At 37.8% G+C, this 21,357-nt stretch overlaps 2 protein-coding genes across 4 annotated transcripts; one reads left to right on the forward strand and one right to left on the reverse strand.

The window, feature by feature from the left end:
• The first annotated feature begins 183 nt into the window (after positions 1 to 183).
• Positions 184 to 18,249, forward strand: LOC138041654 (fibroblast growth factor 2-like). Of its 3 annotated transcripts, none has more exons than XM_068887417.1 (4): positions 184 to 328; positions 1,969 to 2,266; positions 4,964 to 5,067; positions 11,468 to 12,529. In XM_068887417.1, the coding sequence occupies exons 2-4, from the start codon at positions 2,053 to 2,055 to the stop codon at positions 11,654 to 11,656; spliced, it is 507 nt and encodes a 168-aa protein (XP_068743518.1). In that variant the 5' UTR covers positions 184 to 328; positions 1,969 to 2,052; the 3' UTR covers positions 11,657 to 12,529. The 3 variants fall into 3 exon arrangements, with proteins under 3 accessions (XP_068743518.1, XP_068743522.1, XP_068743517.1); XM_068887421.1 differs by lacking the exons at positions 184 to 328; positions 11,468 to 12,529 and adding exons at positions 1,239 to 1,374; positions 18,108 to 18,249; XM_068887416.1 differs by lacking the exon at positions 184 to 328 and adding an exon at positions 1,239 to 1,374.
• LOC138041636 (fibroblast growth factor 1-like) lies at positions 16,838 to 19,871 on the reverse strand. The gene is made up of 4 exons (XM_068887395.1): positions 19,714 to 19,871; positions 18,557 to 18,836; positions 18,127 to 18,230; positions 16,838 to 17,254 (listed from the first exon to the last, which is right to left on the reverse strand). The coding sequence occupies exons 1-4, from the start codon at positions 19,750 to 19,752 to the stop codon at positions 17,033 to 17,035; spliced, it is 645 nt and encodes a 214-aa protein (XP_068743496.1). The 5' UTR covers positions 19,753 to 19,871; the 3' UTR covers positions 16,838 to 17,032.
• Between the last annotated feature and the right edge of the window lie 1,486 nt (positions 19,872 to 21,357).

Genomic DNA, 21,357 nt, shown 5'->3' on the forward strand with positions numbered 1-21,357 from the left:
TGGGGAAAACTGCAGGCAGAAAGTTGGCGAGAAAAGTCGCATTATATACGAATACCCAATAACAGCAGGGGTTAATAGGGCTTTCTATTTCAATTAAGGAAGTTTGCAAGTCAAAACATTTCTGGAAAATAGCTTCAGATCTTGATGAAGCTTTTGTTTTGCCATCTGTTGACTTCTACGGCGTCAAGGGAGGCGGTATTGTAATGAAATTAAAAAACTACTCCATATAGTTAAAGTAATTTTTGGAGCCTCGCCTTCGTGTCAGAAAAAGTCCAGTGGCGGAATTTTCCCCTCAAGACAGCTGAGCCAATAAATATCCAAACCAGAGGTGAGAGACTATCATCACTTTGAGATTTTTCTCCACGGAATTCTTTTCGCAGTCAATTTTATATGAAGTTATAGCCGAAGGAATTAGCTTTCAAACCTTAAAAGTCGTGTAATGCGACAGGAAAGAAGCTGTGTTTGTTTCTTTACTATTCGAATATAAACTGGAAATTATGTTAAGTCAGGTCGACAACTTGGGTTCAAACTCATTTATGCGACTCGTGATGCCTCTTTTTTCGGGATTATTGTCCTACTGCGACCATAGCTTCGTTTCTCGATTTCTTTTTCCATTGTTTTGGCCGAAGTTTCCATAACACGAGGGACAACCCTCACTCATAAATTTAATCATTTGAATTTTGCCATTTCCATCGTGGAAGATGTATTGAGCCTGTAGAGGAAGTGTTTGTTGTTTAAGTGTCTTTGACGCGCCAAAATGAAAAAATCAGTGAAAAAGAAAAACGAAAAATGAAATTAAGGAAATTTAGTAAATGTCTGTCTCCGGTTCGATACTCCGAAAAGCTGATTATTTTTTTTGGAATATCATACAGATTTGGAAGAATACACTGTGTCATTGAAAGTTGGGGAGCGGATGAAAGGATTGAATTGGTGTTAATTTTCAGGGTTTGCTCGCCCTTTGATTATCAATGAATATGAATGACGAAAATGATATCTTATCGAGTGCGTCGGGTTCAGTAATGGACGACAAAATAAAAGACTCAGATACAACATCGTGTTATCACGTCGCGCCAAACGTCCTTAATCCAGGAATTCAGGCGTTTTTCAATAGCTATCTGAATTCTAGTCTATCCTTTCTCGTCCGGTCTTGAGTCTTCGTCGTTCCTTGACAGCAACGGAGACTCTGGGCACAAAATTGGCGGTTTCCCCCCCCCCCCCCCGAAGGGGGGCAATCTTTATCTAAAGCTTCGCTCTGTCTGTTTAGTGTGAACTGTAATCAGGCAAGCATCTCACGTACTGCTACACAGTAACTACAGAGCCAGCATGTTACAAGCGCGCTACGTTTGCTCATCTAAATAATTGAGATAAAAACGCGTAAGTTTAATTTCTTTTGATAAAAGGAACCGATGTATGCTCAGTTTAAATTAATTACACGGCATTCAAGATTGACATCAAATTTCGGCCGAAATTTACATTTTATTTGTTTGACTTTAGCAAAGATAATTTAAGGTGAAAATCCCAAAAAGCATATTCTATATGCTCTTTGATATATAATATTGCTTGAGATTATATGTTTAATTTACGTGCTCGAGGCAGAAACGCTACGTTTTGAAATACTTCATCAGTTTCTTTCGAGTGCCTCAAATATTCATTAGATGGGAAAATGAAACTTGCATTGAATACTTCGCAGTTTTCCCATTAAATTAGACAAGTATGAGAGAACAGACCATCAAAGCGTAAGAGCAAATTATTATTTTAACCACTCAGCCATGTTTTAAACGTAGATTAAATGAAATTTGAAGGCGAAGCTATCGACAGTTTTATTGTCATTCTTAAGTGCCTTCTTTTCAACAGTCTGCTTTGACGTCACTCGCAGGTGTCGTAACACAGACTGGCGTCACAGATTTTCCGGTAAAACTTTCATTTATCCACTAATCCAAGGTTAACACTTAAATTCTTCCTTAACAGACTGACGGCGCAGAGGTAACCATGTTTTAATAGCGTGGACCCAAACAGCACGGTCAACGTGGAAATCGCAGCAAGACGCAGTAAATGGCCAACAAGTCAGCTCTGTTACAAGCTAAGGCCAGTGTACAGTGGTCCACAGCCAGGATAAATCTAAATGTTTTTTCCCACAGAGATGACTTTGTTACGGACGAAGATAACTGTACAACAGAAGTCAAGCTATATGCGAAAAATCACTGGTTTCTTCGCGTACATCTTGATGGAAAAGTTAGTGGCACCCGAGACCAGACAAGCAATGAAGGTACTGTAAAAGGAACCATATGGCTTAAAACAATTAAGCGATCAGAGTTAGAAGCATAAACGAAAATACGACGCAATTCCTTAACCTTTGAAGGCAAACGGCTTTAATGGGAAAGAAGGTTTTATAATCCCATTTTTGAGTTGCTCGAATGTACATGAAACGATGCACGAGTATTCCTAGCAATGAAAAAAGATAATTGAAATTCTGATTTGCCTCGAGTTTCATTTTCAATGTTCTTAACGACACAAATCTTATAGTGAATCATGATGTCACTGTCAGAGGAAACAGACGACACAAAAAAAAGGAAACGTCTTTTTTTGCATAATAATTCCCGCCAAAGGCAAAAACTAACATAGTTATTTAAACATGAAAAGATTTCATACTTAATGTTCACTTTTCCATTTTGCGTAAAAGAACACCCAACAGAGAACTTTCAAGGCACGTTTTTTAAATAATCGTTATTACCAAATTCTATACGTTCGTTTAACAATGTATTTATCGGAGACAATATTGTTTCTAGAATTATTCCTGAGAGATATAATTTTTATTTGTTCTACACAACGAAACAAAGGCCTACGACAGACTGCATGAAAATGAAATTATAATAAAAACCATTATCTTTGTTATTGCAGTGCTTGAAAAATTTAGCTATCAATGGGTCAAGAAAATTGAATCACCTTTCGATACTGTAATATGTACGAAGGCATCAAATTAAGGATCGCCAAACGGGAAATTTTAACAAAATCATGAAGTGTGTTTTGAGTTTGGAGATGATATTGGTCTCTTAACCACTGCGTATACATTCAGAGCAATATCAAATGATCTTAGGTGAGGAACTGATCTGAATCGACCACAATAGATATCAAACAATATTTTGTTGAAAAATAAGTGTGGAAAAAATGTGAATTGATCAGCCATAATTTTCCAACAGTTCGTGGATGATGACTTCCTGTATTACTAATTATGTCCGAACTGAATTGTCTTGCATCAGGCAACTTGATCCGGTCGGGTGAAAAAGGACTGCCGAATAACATTGCAAACTACAAGGCACGGGGAAATTAGGTACTCTAAAGTTCTTTTCAGCCAGGAGTTTCTTCTGTTTGATCAAGAGATCTTGGCAAACACGACGCGAAAAACGTTTCATTTCCCTTGTTCAAGGGGTGACACTTGCGTCATAGCTTGAGGCGTGGTTACAAGGAGATAAACAAGAAGTTCAACCTCAATATAATGCCATACAAAGAGAGAATTTATTTGCCCCTAAATGCGTTTTCAGAAATTTTGTTTTCTAATCGTTTGGAAACAAATTTTAAGTATTATTTCAATGTATTGCTTGTCTTCGCCGTGATTTATTTGACTCTGCACGGTCAGACATTCATGTTTGCTCTCCTAGGTCTTCTCGTCGACATAAACATTCATTACGCAATCATTTCGTTGTTTTATTTTTCCCGCAAAAAATAGAATGGACATCTTGTAAATAAGACAGTGACGCATTTGGGAAAAGACTGAAGAATCTCCTCGCGCAGGGAGTATCTCACAATATTTACGTCTCAAGGGAATTGTGCATAGTGGGCTATTTTCACAAGACTTTTGTACTCCTAATATGAGATTTCGACACTGGAGGAAAGCGCGAGTGATCAGTTGCACTTTGGAATATAACTATTCCATATAAATCTGTTACAAAACGATTCAGTGATCTAATAAGAAAGTTGCAGATTGCTTTATACTCAACATTTCAGACTAACGAGAACGCCGGCCGTCTCTTTACTCCTGACTTGGTAAATGTTGATTTGTGATGGATGACCTGTGATATCTTTCAGTTTCAAACTCTGCGGCAAGTCAAAACTCAATAAAAGAAAAATTACGATTCTTCTTTCATTCTTGAATAAATTATTTATCACATTTCTTGGCGCTTTCCGACAACAGGGAGACCACAGGGCAAAGACTTTAATAGACCTCCCTCCCTAATTGCAATCACGGTGATCAGGCTGGATTGTCACTATACTAATTCATCTGCCGTTTAATATCTAAAGTTCCTTTCCAAAAAAAGAAAACGAGAAAATTGTTGAATGTTGTGTTGGACAGGTTTCGTTCAAAACAGGTTTAGAGACAGAGTCAGAGGTTGAAAAGATTCATCTTTCAGTGACTAAGCGGCCATAGAAAAGCAAACCACGCTTCGGGCAAGGAAAGGCCTAGAACATTTTGATCATATTTGGTTCTACACAAAGCCCATTTTAGCAACTGATAAATACTACATAAGCAACAACGACCGATCGTCTTAGACTCCTGTTTCCTAAATACTCGTCAAAAAAATCCCGTAAGTCTTTATATTGCCGATTCGGTCTTAAAGAAAGACTGAATACGCTATGAGGAAATCCGTCTGCGTTGCCGCCTTGAGTCAACAAGTTAACAGTTTAATTTGTTTTCGCAAACAAAGCAGAGGTCATTATGTGTGATAGGTGAACATCGTGTGGCATAGAGAGCAGTTATGTCATTCTTATGCCTGGTTCAAGAAGAGGACGACGACTTGATTTTTCTCGGCAATTACTTGGTTGGGGTTCCTTGTGTCATGAGGTAACGTTCAGGGAATAGTAATGGCCGCTAGTACATGATGTCGTTCATGACTACCACAGATTCGAGTCCACATTTTCTGATTAAATTTTATAATTGGGTAACATTTTTTTTGACTTTCCTTTACAGTGACTCTGTTGCTACAATCCCTTGGCAAAGGATTTGTTCATATATTTAGCCCCGAAGCAAGAAGATACATAGCAATGGAAAGCACTGGAACACTCTTCTCAACGGTAACCTAACATTCTTTGTTTTTATCTCTCGATAACAATGCATCTTATTATTATTACTATTATTAGTATTATTATTATTATTATTATCATTATCTTTTCTCAATTTTCTAATCGAAGTCAACGGTATTCGCTGAACATGACAGGTGAGTTTGGTTCGATTCAAAATTCTTGCACTGCATGGCGCTGGCGGAAGGCACAATACATGCAATATAGAGAACTAGTAGGAAAATTCTCGAGCAAAATATATACTAAGGTTGGTTCTAATAAAGGAAGTGTAGGTAGTCGCAAAGCTTCACCGGTTAGTAACAAAAGTTAGTTTGGTCATTTATCGAGAGTATCTTTGTTAATTGCGATATTTTCAGCCCAAGGTCCATTTCAGTACACATTCCTTCTAAAAATCATTTTACGGGCAATGCAAAAAACACTCCCGTGATTGAGACTAAATTGACTGCAAGAAAGGAACAGTTGACAACTTCGCATTCGTTCGGTTGCATTGTTCGTTTGTCCGACTGCAATCATGGCGATATATATAGAATAAATATTGTGTATGCATCAAGATAAGCAGACAAGACAAGAAATCAGCCTCTCAAGGCGTTTTTCGGTGCTTTTCTTCTTTTGAATCATTTTAGTTAATGGGATATCTGATTTGTTTGTACACAAGGTAAATAACTTGCCCTGCAAATGCATGTTGAAACAATTTATTTTCACTGAAACCTTTGAAGACATTACAAATGATTCACACTGAGGCAGTAAATCCGGCAATGTTTTCATAGAGATCCTTGCTTACAACTGTTACAATTTTTTGCACTGAACATGGGCTTCCACACCTTGTAAATAGCTAACTTTGTTTGCGATCTTCCAGTTGGTTATTTTACTATTTTTGTTCACAAGTCCCTAGGCTTCAAGCCATAAATACTGCTGTATGCAAATATTAGTAGTTTATATTTTCTTTTTAATAGTAAACGTCGGTTTTCTCAAAAATTCGTATTTACAAAGGAGTGTGCTTCACAAAGGCACTTTAGAAGTATCGTACATCTGTTTTGCTGCCGGTTCGCCGGATTAGCTCGCTTAAATCATGTACTCTCGAGTCTACGATCCAGCACCCGGAAAATAGCCTGACTCCTGGCGGTATTTTTGTTTGTGTCGTCATATTCGTTCAGAAGTCCGTCAGACTGATCCAGCCAGGTCGACCAGTGCTGATAGACCACATGCAAGGCCTGGAATTCCATCCCATCATGTTCGCGAACAGTTGTTTCAGCAATAATTGCAATGTGAAACGAGGCCTACGGATTATAGTCCAAGAACAACCAAACGCAACTGACTCGGTCGGACTTTTGATCATCTCAAAGAATGCACAAAGAATATATTATTTTGATAATTGCCTTGTTATTGTTGTTGTCATTAAAATTGCATGGTGTGTCTTAGAACGAAGTTTCCAACCTCAGCATTTTAAGGCCCAATTAATTCACTCACGGGTTGATAAATAAATTGTTTTACTTTTTCGACTTTTAGCTATCATTTAAAAGTAAAGAATTCTATGAAACGGTCAATTCTTTTTTTGTACGTTTTAGCTCTTAAAAAATTTGGGCGCAGTTTATTGCCCAGATACGTGAGTGATAAATAGCGGAATTGCTGACTGATGTAAACCAAAAGCTAATATTGATACTCAAATTGTTGTTTTTTTGTTCGTTTGGCCAAAATAGCATACAATATTCGCCACACCAATGAAATGATGAAGATAAGTACATTTTGGTTTTGTTTTGAAACTCCTGATGAAGATACTCAGTTATTCCTTGCCAATATAAATTGGTCATTTTTTGCTTAACGAAGATGCCAGAAAAAGAAAGTCATTCCTGAATACAAAACCACTAATTGAAAGTCCTTACCAGGTGTTAGTTGTTACTGTAGAAAATAAAGCTGTGTGTGTCTTCACGACAACACGAGTTCAAAAGACACCGATACGAATAATATAAGTTCTCAAAAAAAAAAATGCTCCTAACGGAATACACTATTGGAGGGCCTTAAATGTAAACTCTGCTGAAATTGTTGACGTCGTTGAATTTCACATAACTACAACACTAACCTGTAGGGCAGATCCAGGGAATGTTCGGTCGATTTCCTTCTTTCACAGGAGATAACTAGGCTCAATTTTATCTTTTCTGGGGTGCATCCAGGGTTTGGTAAAGGGGTTTGAAGAATTGTCCACCAAAGTTCTGCCCTATTAAGAAATTTTGAAATATTAGAAGATTTTAAAATTTAGGTTCTCGAAAATGAAATTTCCTGTTTTTTGAGGAAGGATTACCCGTAATTGTTTTTAACTATTTCAAACAAGGACGGAGGTTAGGAAAGCCGCGATGTTTGTCAAATTACGTTTTTCGCGAGAAACCAAACGTTCTTAACGTTTTCATTTCATTAGTGCTCGGGGTTCGTCATACCTTTTTAACAATCATTCCATGCACACAGATACAATGGCTCAATTTGAAACTAAGCTTACTGTGACATTTGATTTCAAATTTTTAATAATCGATTCTTATCCACTGTCAAAGGCAAAAATAGACGATATCTAGCAATTCCCAAATTTTATCATGGACGGGTCATGGTAAGCACTGAGTATTGCTTGGTATGTTGCGTATAAGAAAAATGTAATTAAAAAAGATTAGGGTCTATTTTGTGGGTCTGTTAAGGGAAAGTATGTTCCTTAATGCGCTTTTATCGCAAAAACACGGAAAATAAAGTTATCAATTCTGTTGTCGTTAGACCAGGCATGACATGACAATTTTAGAAATCACTTAAGAAAGCTTCTTCTCTGTTACTTTCGACACGTTTTATTATAAGAGCTGAAGCGAGCGTGTCGCCGAGTTTTCCATATAGTATTGCTCAGAAATTTGACTTCAGTGTCAGAACTACCGCTCGAGAAATCAGGATAAATATTTGGTTGGCATAAATAATATTTACTGATGACCAGATGATAACCACTTCTAGGCCGGGGCAACGTTCAAATCTTAGCTGCGTTTGTCATGAAACAAAACCCGCAAATATCATGAACCGTCTTGCACGCACAGAGAACACTTTTAACTACATCTAAAAACACCTTGGTTATCATTTTATTAGAAATGGAAACTAAAGGGTCCAGCACAATGAAATAATTCATACACTGAGGGGACCACAGAGATGCAATGTCCGAATTAAGTTTGTCATTTTAAAAATGTCAAAAAACGAAATTTATTGCCCAGGGCCCGGTTGTTCGAATGCCGATTAACTTAATCCAGGATTAGCGTAAACTTTTGTTTCATGTTTTCAACTTTTTGGTTAAAGTTTCTTTTGCTTATTTTTGTTTTTCAAGATCAACATCTACTAAAGTAAATTTTATCCGAATATCAGCGTCAAACAGCATTTGGGAGCTCGAGTAGAGAAATAAACTTTTTGGTTAATTTTTAATCTGGGATTAGCGTTATCGGCTTTTGAACAACCGGGCCCAGAGGAAATAAATGGATTTATGCTGAGTGTGACATGCTAAGTTAGTTATTTCCCATGTTGCAGTTTGGGCGGCATTTCCTTCATCCGGGATTTTCTGGAGATCATTCACCATTTGTGCAACTTAGGCGGAGGCTGATTCAACAGAGTCAAATCAATTTTCCCTCCCCCACCCTCCCTATTTTTACTTTGTTGTGGATGGCGTGTGTCCCCTCACCTTTGCCGGGACCATGTCTTCTATATTTGGGTATTTCCTAGGTTACCATGCTGATTTTCAATAAATGGCCTAGCCCATCAGGGCTTGGCCAAAATATCCCAAACGAATGTGGTATTATTTGTGTCCCACCAAACGGAGCTCGCCCAGAGCAATGCATTGCCAACACTATCAGTCAGACTGTATGGAGCATGAAGCATAACATAATATACGTTTTGTTAGTAAAAGTGTAAAACTAAACTTTTAACTGAAATCACCAGCATATGTGCTGATCTTATTGTAAGCCATTTTTCGGTATCTTGAGCTTTGATTCTGAGAACTCTTCTGATTTGTGGTTGTTGTTTATTCTTTATCAAACGAGAGCTTTGCCAGAGGTTAGTTGTCAGTTTTTAAAGCAAAATCGGAAAAGACCTTGATGACCAAGACAGGTTTGCATTGTTGAGCTTGTAAAACGTTTGCTGTAACCTGTATCTTGAGTTAGCAAATGTTTCCTCGATCTCTTAGGCCTCCTGCTCTAGAGAGAAGGACTGCGGCCGAATACGAGCTCTTTTGCAGTTAGCTATCTGCCAGATGGTTTGATTGCAGTCATGGATTCGAGTCCGTCTAATTAACAATTAGACCCTTCGCCCGCAAGGGCTACGGGTCAATAGCCCATGAGGCGAAGCCGAATGGGCTATTGACCCGTGGCCCTTGCGGACGAAGAGTCTGATTGTTTTAGTGTCATCCAACTACTTGGACAGAAAAGGCAATAATAAAGTTAGCAAATGCAAATAGAAAATACATTTATTTGGGAATAAAACAAAAGAAAGCGTCACGCTTTTCGCTACTCGATAACTATTACCAGAAACCCATAAGGGTTGAAACGTGTAACGCGCGTTCACAGCTTCCGAATATTCAGTGCGAACTGATTGGTTGAATGTTTCAGTGCTAAGTACCATATTTGGAAACCTCTCGCTCTTGTTGTTCCAAATATGGTACTTAGCAAATTGAATATTCAGAAGCTTGTTTCCCAGCACACAAGGGGCCGTTACACGTTTCAACCCTTATGGGTTTCTGCTATTACTAATAATCCTCTAGTAGCGTAGCCAATCAAAATGCAGCATTTGCATCAGTCCACTAGCTGGGACATACTAAAGATTAATATAGGGTGGCGGTGCTGGCGTAGTGGTGACAGCACTCGCCTCCCACCAACTTGGCCCGGGTTCACTGTGTTAAGTGGGTTGAGTTTGTTGGTTCTCCACTCTGCACCAAGAGGTTTTCTCCGGGTACTCCGGTTTCCCCTCTCCTCAAAAACCAACATTTGACTTGATTTAGTTTCATTCAGGGGCACCCAACGAATCTGTTCCTCACATTATCTGTTCCCCAGAGGAATCTTGCTGGCTGGCAAAAATACAGGTGTTTGGATGAGCTGGCTGGGAAATTTTGTTATTGATAGAGGTTTTGTCTGGGAATTAATGACTTTTTCTAGCATTTCAACCCGAGCTGGCTGTAGAAACTCTGAAGACTGAGGACGACTAAAAAAAATAAAAAAATAAAAAGAACCCCTTCCCTCTCCCAGAGAGTAGTCACAAACATACCACGGCTGATCAAAGTGATTGCGCTTGCGGAAAAAACCTGTTTTGTCCCGGTTTTGTCGCTTTCTTTTGGATCGAGGGATTTGAAAGCGCGCGGAATTCCAGGCTGGGAAATAAATTTGATCAGCTGGCTGGGAAACCAACCAATTTTATCTAGCTGGCTGGGAAATTTCTTGTGTGTCTTGCTGGGAAAAAGGATGTAAAAAATGTAAATGCTTTCTTTATAGTGGAAGTACACTTAGCTATCAAGCTAGTTTACAGGTACTCCACTGTTAACAAGGTGAAAGTAACAATTGGCAAACTTAACAGAAACAGATAATGTTTTCCCAGCAACACTGAAAAACACCTGAAAATGCCTTAATAACATTTATTTTCATTAACTGGGGTATAATAATACATTTTACAACAAATTGGTCGTTGGGTGCCCCTGTTCATTGTTCATTTCAGTTTACAGTGTCCCCAATGAGTGCTCCAGCGCTAGAATGACTGAACACAAATAAAATTCCTTTCCTTTCCTTTCCGCTTTCATGAATGCGAGACATAATTTTATCATCACTTTTACACCGGCAGTTTAATTTTACCAATCTCTTTTATATTCTCAACTGCACATAAAGAATACCACATTGACGGTAACTCTATATTGCTCGGATCAAGTGTCATTTGAATGACCATGGTGAAATCAGATTCTCTCTGACGTCTCGAAAGTTACAGATGAATAAAAGATCTAGAGCTACAGCTACTCAATTCCGGCCCTCTCAAAATCGTCAGTTAAAATACTGTCTCCGGATACCAAGGCTGGCTACTTGAATACTAAAAATGCAGAAGGTTCTCAGTTGACGGTTTCTTTTTCAGGCTCTTTCTTTCATGATAAATGAACTAAATGATAGCAATGATATCTAAATGAGCCATTTGCTCGAAATTCACACAGATATCGACAGTCTCTTGGGAGCACCTGGCATCTAAGTACTGTCTAGTCGTTTGCTATTGTTTATATAGTTTGTCGGCGGTAAAAGTCTCAGTTACAAAATGTCTGAAATATTAGCAAGTCTATCTAGCACAATTGAAATACCGTAGAGCTATTTTTGTATTCAAGAATCTTAATATTTCGCAATTGATTGAGCAGTCCCTTTTTTTGCAGAGAAACAAAACGAACAGCACAATTTTCAAGCACGTGAAAGAGAATAATGGATTTCACACGTTTTCGTCGCATAAATATTACAGAGAAACACCCCATGATATGTACATTGCACTGCAAAAGGATGGAATACCAAGGAAAGGAAACAAGACATGCCGGCTTCACAAAGGATCGCAGTTTCTGATCATATAAAATTCTGTTAAGCAATTTCCGTGTTCGCTTAGCATGTATTTGAAAGCGAATTCAGGCGCGAAATTTAACGTAATTACAACTAATTGTATCCACCTCGCATCCAGGCGTCTTTCAAAAAAAAATGAAAATAAGCGCTCAAAGAAAGCTACAGCAGGAAGGAAAAACATCCAATGGTGCCTTGCGCTTGATGCGAAGAGTAGGGATAGAATCTTTGGTACCAATGCAATTAAACTTTTCGCTCTTGTTCTCGCTTTCAACATGGAAAACGGACCCTGATTTCACCATACGATAGTTCAATTCAGTTCTCACGTCAGATGGAAATGATTAGGCGCCTCTGACAACTCCAATACCAAGTCTTTGTAACGGCTTTTTCACAGATCAAGCTATTTTTGGATTCGCTCTGACGAAGGGCTAACGCTCGAAACGTCAGCTTTTAGAATCTCTGTACGGTGGTCAATTTACATTATCAACTCCGTTGATAAACCAAATTTTTGCAAGCTATTTTTAGACGAGTTCTTAGGCTTGCAATGGTGACCCTTGCCAATCCCGAGGGTAATAATGTCTCTCAAGCAAGTCTTGTGATTCGCTGGAAAGGTCTGTTTTCGCGGGAAAACTTAATCTAACATAACTTGGTCTGTAAAAACGCCGTTGCACAAATCAAGTCATTGGCTCCTTACTGACATCGTCCAACGACGTTCCAATATTCGCACACCAGCAGTGATTGAAGGCGAAAATAAAGCGCAAATTAGGCGGAGGTATTACAAAGTAAAGCGAAGGAAATAAGAACTATTTGAGTCTTTGTATTTATTTGTAAATTTATTTATTTATTGATGAAGAATATGAAAATTGAATTAAACAACAAAGAGGAAGGGGCATGCGTCATTATCATAACTCTGAATTGTATACACAGCAGTTGAAAGGATATCGCCCTTGCGAGCGCAGTCCCGTATGGACTCCTTGTTAGTGACCTTCCGATAGCCTGGACGACGAGTACGTTTTTCGTTCTAAACATGCGCACAGGTATCCGCAAAGGTCGATTCCAGATGCGCATGCACAGAACAGAAAATTTGTTGTCATAGTCTCTGAAAGGTTGTTGTAAGGTTCGTCATTGTTACTAACAACAGGGCGGAATCTATAAAGACGAGCTTGCTTTGTAACAGAGAGATTTAGCATCATAATTAACTATTGGAGGGTAATGTGAAGTGCTAGTTTTCTACCCATGTAATCCATGTGTGCGTTAGCCCTACGAATGGAAATGGGCCCACACAAGGACAGGGAAAAACTCTTCCCTGGGAAATGAACCCACGACCTTCAGATTAGATCACCGCTGCTCTACCGACTGAGCTACAACAAGATCAGACGGGAGTAGGTGGTGGGAAACTAAGATGTCAATGTCACGGCAATGAATATATACAAGTACAAGGAGGGGTTATGTTTTTACAAACGTTGGCCGTGTAGCACTTATATTTCAACAGAATTAAATATTGGAAGTAACGTGAAGTGATAGTTTTCTACCCAGGTAATCCATGTTAGCATCATGTTCACGGCAAAAATCAGGCTGAAATTTACAATTTTTTACGTGTTGCCGAAAACTAAACAAACTTGTTTGATTGCAGTTATTTTCTTGCCTGTTACTAACAGATACCAAGAACCTCTAAAAGAGGGATACAAATTAAAATAGGAAAATTGTTATCCTTTTGTGACAAACAACAGCGTGTGTTCTGAACTTTATTTCGGGGATGTATGCAAGCGGTCGTCAAATCACTGTAAGATTAAGTAAGACGTACATTTAATTTCGAATTCGATCTAAAAGCGCGCAATGGTAAGTGAAAAAAACCTACCCCTAAGTTCTGATGCAGAGTCCGACCATTTGCAATAGATTATACAATTACAAAGGTAATTGAAAACCATAAAACTTAAAATTCAAGACCAGACAAACTTTTCTTCTTAGGCGTAATCGGTACATACAGGTGTTAAAACTGAATGCAGTAAAACACGGCATTAAATTATTTACGCTTCTCATCAGAGAGATCGGGGTAATCAGTGAATTTATGTGCGGCAAGAGGAATATTAATTACCTTCATCTAGGGCCTTTTTATTTGATAGAAAGCCTCTTTGAATGAGAAAACTCTGTGAAAAGATAACTTTTTACACTGAACTGCAGGGAAGTTGATTGCCTTTTGTTCCTTCAATAAGAGTGCTCTGAGATCAGTGGTTGCTATGATAAAATGCAATAAGAAATTACCATGGTTTTCGGTCAGAAAAGGTATTGAGGAGACTAACCAGGAGTTAAGGGTCGGAAATGATTTACCTACATCAGTCTCCTAGTGCAGTGCTTATAAATTCAAGTTATCATTTGTTATGTACCAAGCTAATTGCAAAGGAGACGGGCCACCACGAAGGTGTTCACGAAAAGACTTTAATGGTCTCACATGCACGAAAAGGCTTTCTGCAGGTGTGCGTGTTTGCTTGCGTGAATCTATTAAACAAATGTCCTTGTCTAAATTACTATGATTTGTTTCTCTCTTACCGTAAAATTGATTATACATAAATGTGAGATGCTATGACCGACATTCGATGTACTTTTCTTTGATTTCGTGAGGGGACATCTGTGTGTTGGGTATGTATATCGTGAGATCGACTTAAACCTTTCATTTTGTTATTGTTCATATCTTTGTTGTTTTGCCTTAGAAATAAAGCCGATCACACAAAATGGCTAAAAAAAATGATTCGCCGTATCAATATAAAGAGAACGAAGTCATGCAATCTATATCCACAGAATATATGTACAAAACCTAGAATTTCGCATAATTTGTGGCCGACCATGAACTGCCAAATGAGCTTTGAAACGAGTCTAAGGAAAGGGACGAAGTTTACGTGTGGCACAAAGTTTTTGTTTTTCTAAACATAAGTCGAGGACGGAGCTTGTCTATCACCATAGAGTGCAATGCCATTAACTTGTTGGTGTCTGCGATGACTTTGAGCCAATCATTTACGACGCCTTAATTAATATGGCTAATAGCATTGAAGAGGTCTTGCGACAGTCCGAGAAGAAAGATAAGATGGCTAAGTGACCATTTATACATTGGTATTTCAAAATTGTGGTAAATTAAGCTCCCGCCGATATTGCAACCTATTGCTTTGAGGTGTCTTTAAATTGTGCAAATTCATCTTCAAGCATCTTCACAGTCTTCGCACATAAAACAGCATCTGGAAGTCAGTTCACGCTGCACTTTATTACAAATATTGTGCTACTGTTTCCTTTTTGTGCTCGCTGATAAAAGTGAGGGTCTTCACTTGCTTGGTGGTTACAAAGTTCTGCGCATAAAATATGCTGTCATCTCTCACGTGATGACGAAGCACTTCACATGCATGCCAAGTGGTTTCATTCTTGAGAGTTTTCAGCAAGAGTTTTATCAAACCTATCTTTACTTCAGCGCATACAACTGAAATATGACAGTTTATTGAAACGCAACCATTCGAAGAAAACATCACTCTTAAGTAACTGAGTATCGACAAGAACTTTTTTCTTATTTCTGGCAGGTGCAAATTACAGTTGCGATGATTTCCAGTTTTTTATTCTATGGCGCCGCGCGTATCTCAAGTCATGCGTAGGTGTTGCACGAGGAATAGCTGAACCAAATGAAGCTCTTAGAGTGCTTTCCGATCTCTCTCCTAATGCATCATCACTTCAGTGATATACGCACAGAATGATAAATTAAAGGAAAGGAAAGGAACTTAATTCAAGTGTCTAGTCGTTCTAGCGCTGGAGCACTAATTGGGGACACTGTAAACTGAAATTAACAATTAACGCAAAGCAAGTCAAATGATAAATTAACCGTTTTTTTTTCACAAAATTTCCAGGACAGAGTTCGGCGAACGAAGAAATAGAGTCTAGTTTAATCACGCCCCGAGCGCGCTTAATACGAATATCAACCAAAACTGATTGCTAGGATTATTTCATTCTTTGAACGAATAAGGTCACTCCACCTTCAAATTTATTTCGAACATTGCACCTATTGCATTTAACAGTCGAGTTATCAGTAAGGTTCTCGGCCCTCTCTAGCGTTCGTTTAATTTATACCAAATATCAAACTGACTAATCAGCCGAGGTTTAATAACAAATATAACACGGATTTTTTTGTTTCGTCATGGTTGAAAAAGTGTCGCCAAAAATGGTCAAGACAAAGCAATTTTTGGTGAGCTGAAAACAGTAACAATTTTCTAAATTCACCTGCTGACAATTCGAGATATTGGACTGATCTGTAATTCAGGGAAAGTCCGCTAGAACTGGAGACCCACTGAATTCAGATTTCATCGGCAGTTTTATAAATAGAGATAACGTAACATTGGAAATTTGCAGTGCGTTATTTAGGATAAAATATTGTTACTTTTTCGTCGAATAATTTGCATCCTTCTTTTGGCTGACCAATCATGCAATTCAAATAACAATGACCTTTGGTCCAGATACTTCCGCTTCATTTGCACCGTCGAATGACTTTCTCACGCCATGTGATCCCAGAAAATAAGCTAAGTAACAAAGCTTTACACCCATAAGAATCTATCTATTATAGCTATTTAAAGTGTAAAATGCAGGATAACGTTCACAATACTTAATTTCCTATGTTTATTTGGATTCTTAACTTTTAAATACTGAAAAGATTTAATAAACAAGTCTTGCCCCATAGGGTTTTCTTCGATATAATATAATAAAAATTACATTGTAGGTGCTTAATCGTCATGATATTAAATTGGAAAATAAACGACGTAGTTGCAATCGTACAGTATTCCATTGGAAAAATATTTATCTCTTTCTGTTTGAAATACGTTTACTCGGAGCTATTCTAAGGGAAGAGCAGCAATATCCACTCAGCTGTGCCAGCTGTACCAGGACGCATCAATGCAAACACACAAATTGTGGCCATTTACGGTCGTATTTTTCGTGGAATGAGCTTCAAGTAAGAAAGGTACTAAGTTTAAAGTATTTTCCCTCGGACGTCCGTGCAAGTTACGTTTCAATTCTCTCCTTACCCGGCTTTTTAACGTCCTGCATTCTTGAATTTATTTTCTTAAAGTAACAAAGACTGTATTGAGATATTTAAATTTATTTTCGTTAAAAACCCTAGCCTGCTTACTCTGTTTCACAGTTTTACTGTTATGTTAAATTAATAAATACTATTTTTGGGATTTGATTGTTTAATTCGCCTCTGGCCACAATATTACTTAGATAAATCTCACATGCATTGAACAAAATAAATATCTGAAGTCCTAATTTCTCAAAATATCTTCAGCGTTCCTTGTATGAAAATTCGATGGAAACATAAATATTAAAATAAATAATTATTAATGTTCATATCAATTACGGACGATGTATCTTTAATATGTTTCTCTTGCCGGCATCACAGAAAGAAGCGTTCCCCTATGATGTCGCTGCGTTTTCTTTCCATTTTTCATATGACCTGTCTTTCTCATGGCCAAAAAGTGCAGTAGTTTGCGAGATTCAATATTCGTATTCGTGAAATGCGTGTTCGATGCAAACGTTTCAAATCCACTAGGTTCTTGCGTTTGTTGAAATACAGTTTCATTGTTTGGGTGTTCCTACGAAAAAATAAACAAACACCGCTATAAGTATAAATATTGACAAACATTGTGTATCTATTCCACGTTAAATGAATAAGAAAATTGCCAGCTCGATGACGGTACTGATTTTTATAATCAGGAATTTGCTACGTATAGGCTATAGTTTATTGGACTCTTATTTTAGCTCGGAATTGTCAAATGACAATAGGTTTTAAGCCCGTAATTAATCATGCAGGTAATTCTCTTTCAACTTTTTGTGTTTTATTGTGGTCACTGAACTATGCCTTTAACAAGCAAGATGGAGTTGCTACTGACTAAAACATACCAAAATATTCAACGTGGGAAGCAATATTTGCCCCCAAATACCATCACATATTACTTGAAACTACAGCCGAATCATGCTAATTTCTTCGAGTCGCAATCATGAATCACTTGTTGGCTTTTCTCTCAAAGAGCAAATGGCTTAAATTCCGAGTGTACGTTTTCAAAGTCAGAAATCTTTACCGCAACAAATGAAGGAAGTGCACGTTTTTCTTCTTGCAGTGGCCTAATTAAATTTCAAGTAAAAGAAGTTCGTCATATAATGTATCCCTTATACATTTTACCAATTAAGAACGGCGTCTGAACGGGCTAACATAGCAAAAGGTTAATTTACTGACCCTCTTAACACACTTACGTTTTTCACTTAATGGTCCAAATCTGTTAAAACTCTAACCATCTCATTCTTGTTCAGGCGAATCTCAGAAATTGCATTCATTTGCATACTTTTTGGCATATAAATTAAACTAAAATAAACAAGGTCTTCCGGCCTGCCAACGATGAAAAAACACTTTGCGAAGCAATGAGTTGAAACATCGTTCATTTTTATCAGGTGAATTCAAACAACTTACCGTGGAGTACACTTTTCCAGTGGAAGCCATAGCTACATAAAGACAATGTTGAGGACTATATATTCGTACCAGACTCCTACCAACAGATCGTAGTTGGAGCTTGACTGCAAGCAAGAAGAGAATGTCATTCAGTAAGAAAGGAAGGTAATTACTTTACCTTTTAGGCAGAAGAGGAAGCAAACACATCCTGTAATTACACTTCGAGAATTAAGGCCCCTTGTGAGTATTGCCTCTCTATCGAGTATGGAGGCCCATTGTCCCAACCCTTCGTATTGACATAAACAAAGAGACATCTTGAAGTCTTCGATCCCAGGGTATAATGTCTTATATTGTAATGGAACTGAAAACTGAATATTTCGGTCTTTCTCGGTCAATTTGCCCAGACTTTAATATTTTTACAACTCTAATAAAGGCGACCGAGTTGACTTACTGTCGGGGCTCCGCGCATTTGATGTTCCATTAATTGTTCCATCATCATAGACTGCTAAAAACCAGCCATTTTTGTAGCAAAGAGAAACGTCAGAGGTTGAAGTATGACCTGAGTGATGATTGCAGAGCCGAGGTTTGACAGTCGAAGCGGTTGCCAGCTCCTCCATCGACTTACTATTCCTGCGTTCTCTATTAACGATTCTCCTTGATCCAGCCAGCTGAACGGCGGGATGGCTCGCAGATATGGTAATTAAGTTCACAAAAATCAAGGTTGACATAACCTGGAAAGCAAAAGACAATGCGCGTGAAAAAATGCTCCTTTATTCTAAGTAACAAGAAAAGTATTTGAAACAAAGAACATCTTTTTGTTGTTGAACTTGTTGTTGTTGTTCTTCTTGGAGGATCTTATATCTAAAGAGTTCTCTTAACATCATTCATTTATTTGACGACTTGACGATTTCAATATCAAATTAAAATTTCTTCTTACTTCATTTCAATTATTTGCATTATTCGCAGTGGGAGATTTTGCTCGGAGTTAAAACGGGCGTACAGCGAATCCACGGTGTGCTCTAATTTTGTACCAAAAATCTCAATATTTGGATATTTGGAAACAAGCGGGTAAGAATGAACCTCGTGTCGAAACACTTGTAATTTGCAAAGTAAGCTTTTCCATAAATAGCCAAGTTCAGCGATTTTAAATGAAAGAAAGCTTAAATTAGTTTAATTGGTTCAGACTAGTCAAAAGGGAAAACCCCCAGTACTCCTCAAAAACAGATTCCAAGTCTGATAAATCTCAGGTATCCATCATACTTCTTCCAAATAAGTGAAAATATATCAAATAACTATCACTTAAAGTTTTCATAATCTAAGAGGATCTTACAAACCCGATATTGATTAGATACCAAAAATGACAGCCTACTTTAAAAACCTAGAATGACTGGTTGTCGTTTCAATTTTGGGTGGCTCTAAATTTGAAATTGTTATAATTAGCAAAAATATTATAAAAGCACTTTACACTTTTTAAGTTTCGCAGATTTCATAACTGGACAAAGTTTTCTGCATTCAAGTAAGCTTAAAAAAAAATGAAACTATATGTTCCTAATCGTAAACGAAGGATCACTGAATCTTTCTAGCATAAAAAATACTGAACCATTTTACCTGTACTAAACTAATTTCGAATCCTACTCGTCTTTGCATAGCTGCGTTTAGTCTTGTGAGCTTCTATTTCGTCTTGGAAGCAAACGAAGCAAACTCCCTCTTTCTATTTACGAGTCACGGACCTTCGAGCTCTCGCGTGCTAAGATATCGCTATTAATAATATTTTGAGGCAGTGTATGGCCTTTATATTTCACTCGGGGTTTCCGGAGCAACACAAGGCTAACAAAGAAAAAGAATATGACGTAATAAATAGTTCAAGTTGCTTTGCAAATTTTCCGCCATGCCATCACTAACATGGAATGTCGGAGGAAATTTCCCGGGCTAAAAAATTGCAGGGGGGAAAACCACCGCTAAAAAAAATGGATAGACTAGTGAGAAGCTTCTAGCCACAAAATTTCCTCTTTACCAACGGTTCCTCGTGCCCTGTGGCATTTCAGGAAAATTTAGCAAAAGCAGCTCTGTCCCTGGGAAAGGTTTTGAACAACAATCCAGTTACGGTGTGTAAATGTTTGTCACTTGGAAATGTATTTGTAATTAGTCTCCTTAACGTAAACAATACGTTTCTAAACTGGACGAAATATGCTTAGCTAATCAAAAGTGCATCGTGTGTTTTGAAAGCACTTGCAGTTGACCGTGATATCACGATAGGAGAACACGGTTCACTGCTCACTGTTCTACGTGGATGGTACCAAGTCACTGGAGAAACTTTGTCAGCTTTTCGTATTTATATGCCAAGAATTATATTCATTTTTTACACCTTATTTACAGTTGCTTTGATCTGCTATCAGAGCTGACACAAAGTCCTTTGTTCCTGTTATTCGGCGGTCTCAGTTTTCGGAAATACTTTGTTTGATCTACCTTCACCGCAAGAACCAGTGTTTAAAATGGAGACGTAACATTTTGATAAAAATTTTTCTCTCAGAATTATATTGCTTTACAAATCTACCAGACTAAATCTCTCACTACAGCCAAGTGAAGTTCAGTTAAAATGTCCTTGAGGCTCTTAACATTATCGGCAGATCGGCGATAGGTATTACGTGTAATTTATTTTCTATGCTATACATGATTCTTCACTGCATAGAAATTCATCGATGTTATTTTCCACAGAAACATAGATCTAACAAGATAAAGCAATAATGCTAATTTTCCACATCGCCGTATTTACGCAGACTTCAGGGCTTGCTTTTGTATTAAACTTGCAACCCTGAAATAGTTAACCGCTAAGCGAGTACACTGATCAACTGTCTTCGAAGAGCCTTCTTTGTAAGAATGATGGGACGTAAAGAAAGCTGCATTTAACGTAAAAAAGAAGTCGATGAAAGTTTTCAAACAGTTGTCAAGAAAATCTAAAAATTTGCTGGGAACATGCCAAGATTGTACCTGTATTCTTGTTGGTGGGTTAAGCTTCCGTTTCATTCAAATACGTGGGCTGTGATTAGATCTGATTAACACCTTTTTAAAATAGATTTTCTTCGTACTCAAGTTAATCTTTTCCGAGTTCAAACCCCAAACCAAGTTATCTCTAAAATCATAGTTATTACTCTCTCAATAATAAGTATGCTCGAAGAATATTTATTTAGTATTGATCAGGCAGGCTTGGGCTTGCTCTTTTCTGCCATGCAGTGTCGCGTCTATCACACCAGT

The sequence above is a fragment of the Montipora capricornis genome, chromosome 1 (genome assembly GCF_036669925.1).
Source record: "Montipora capricornis isolate CH-2021 chromosome 1, ASM3666992v2, whole genome shotgun sequence".
In the NCBI taxonomy this organism is placed as follows: domain Eukaryota; kingdom Metazoa; phylum Cnidaria; class Anthozoa; order Scleractinia; family Acroporidae; genus Montipora; species Montipora capricornis.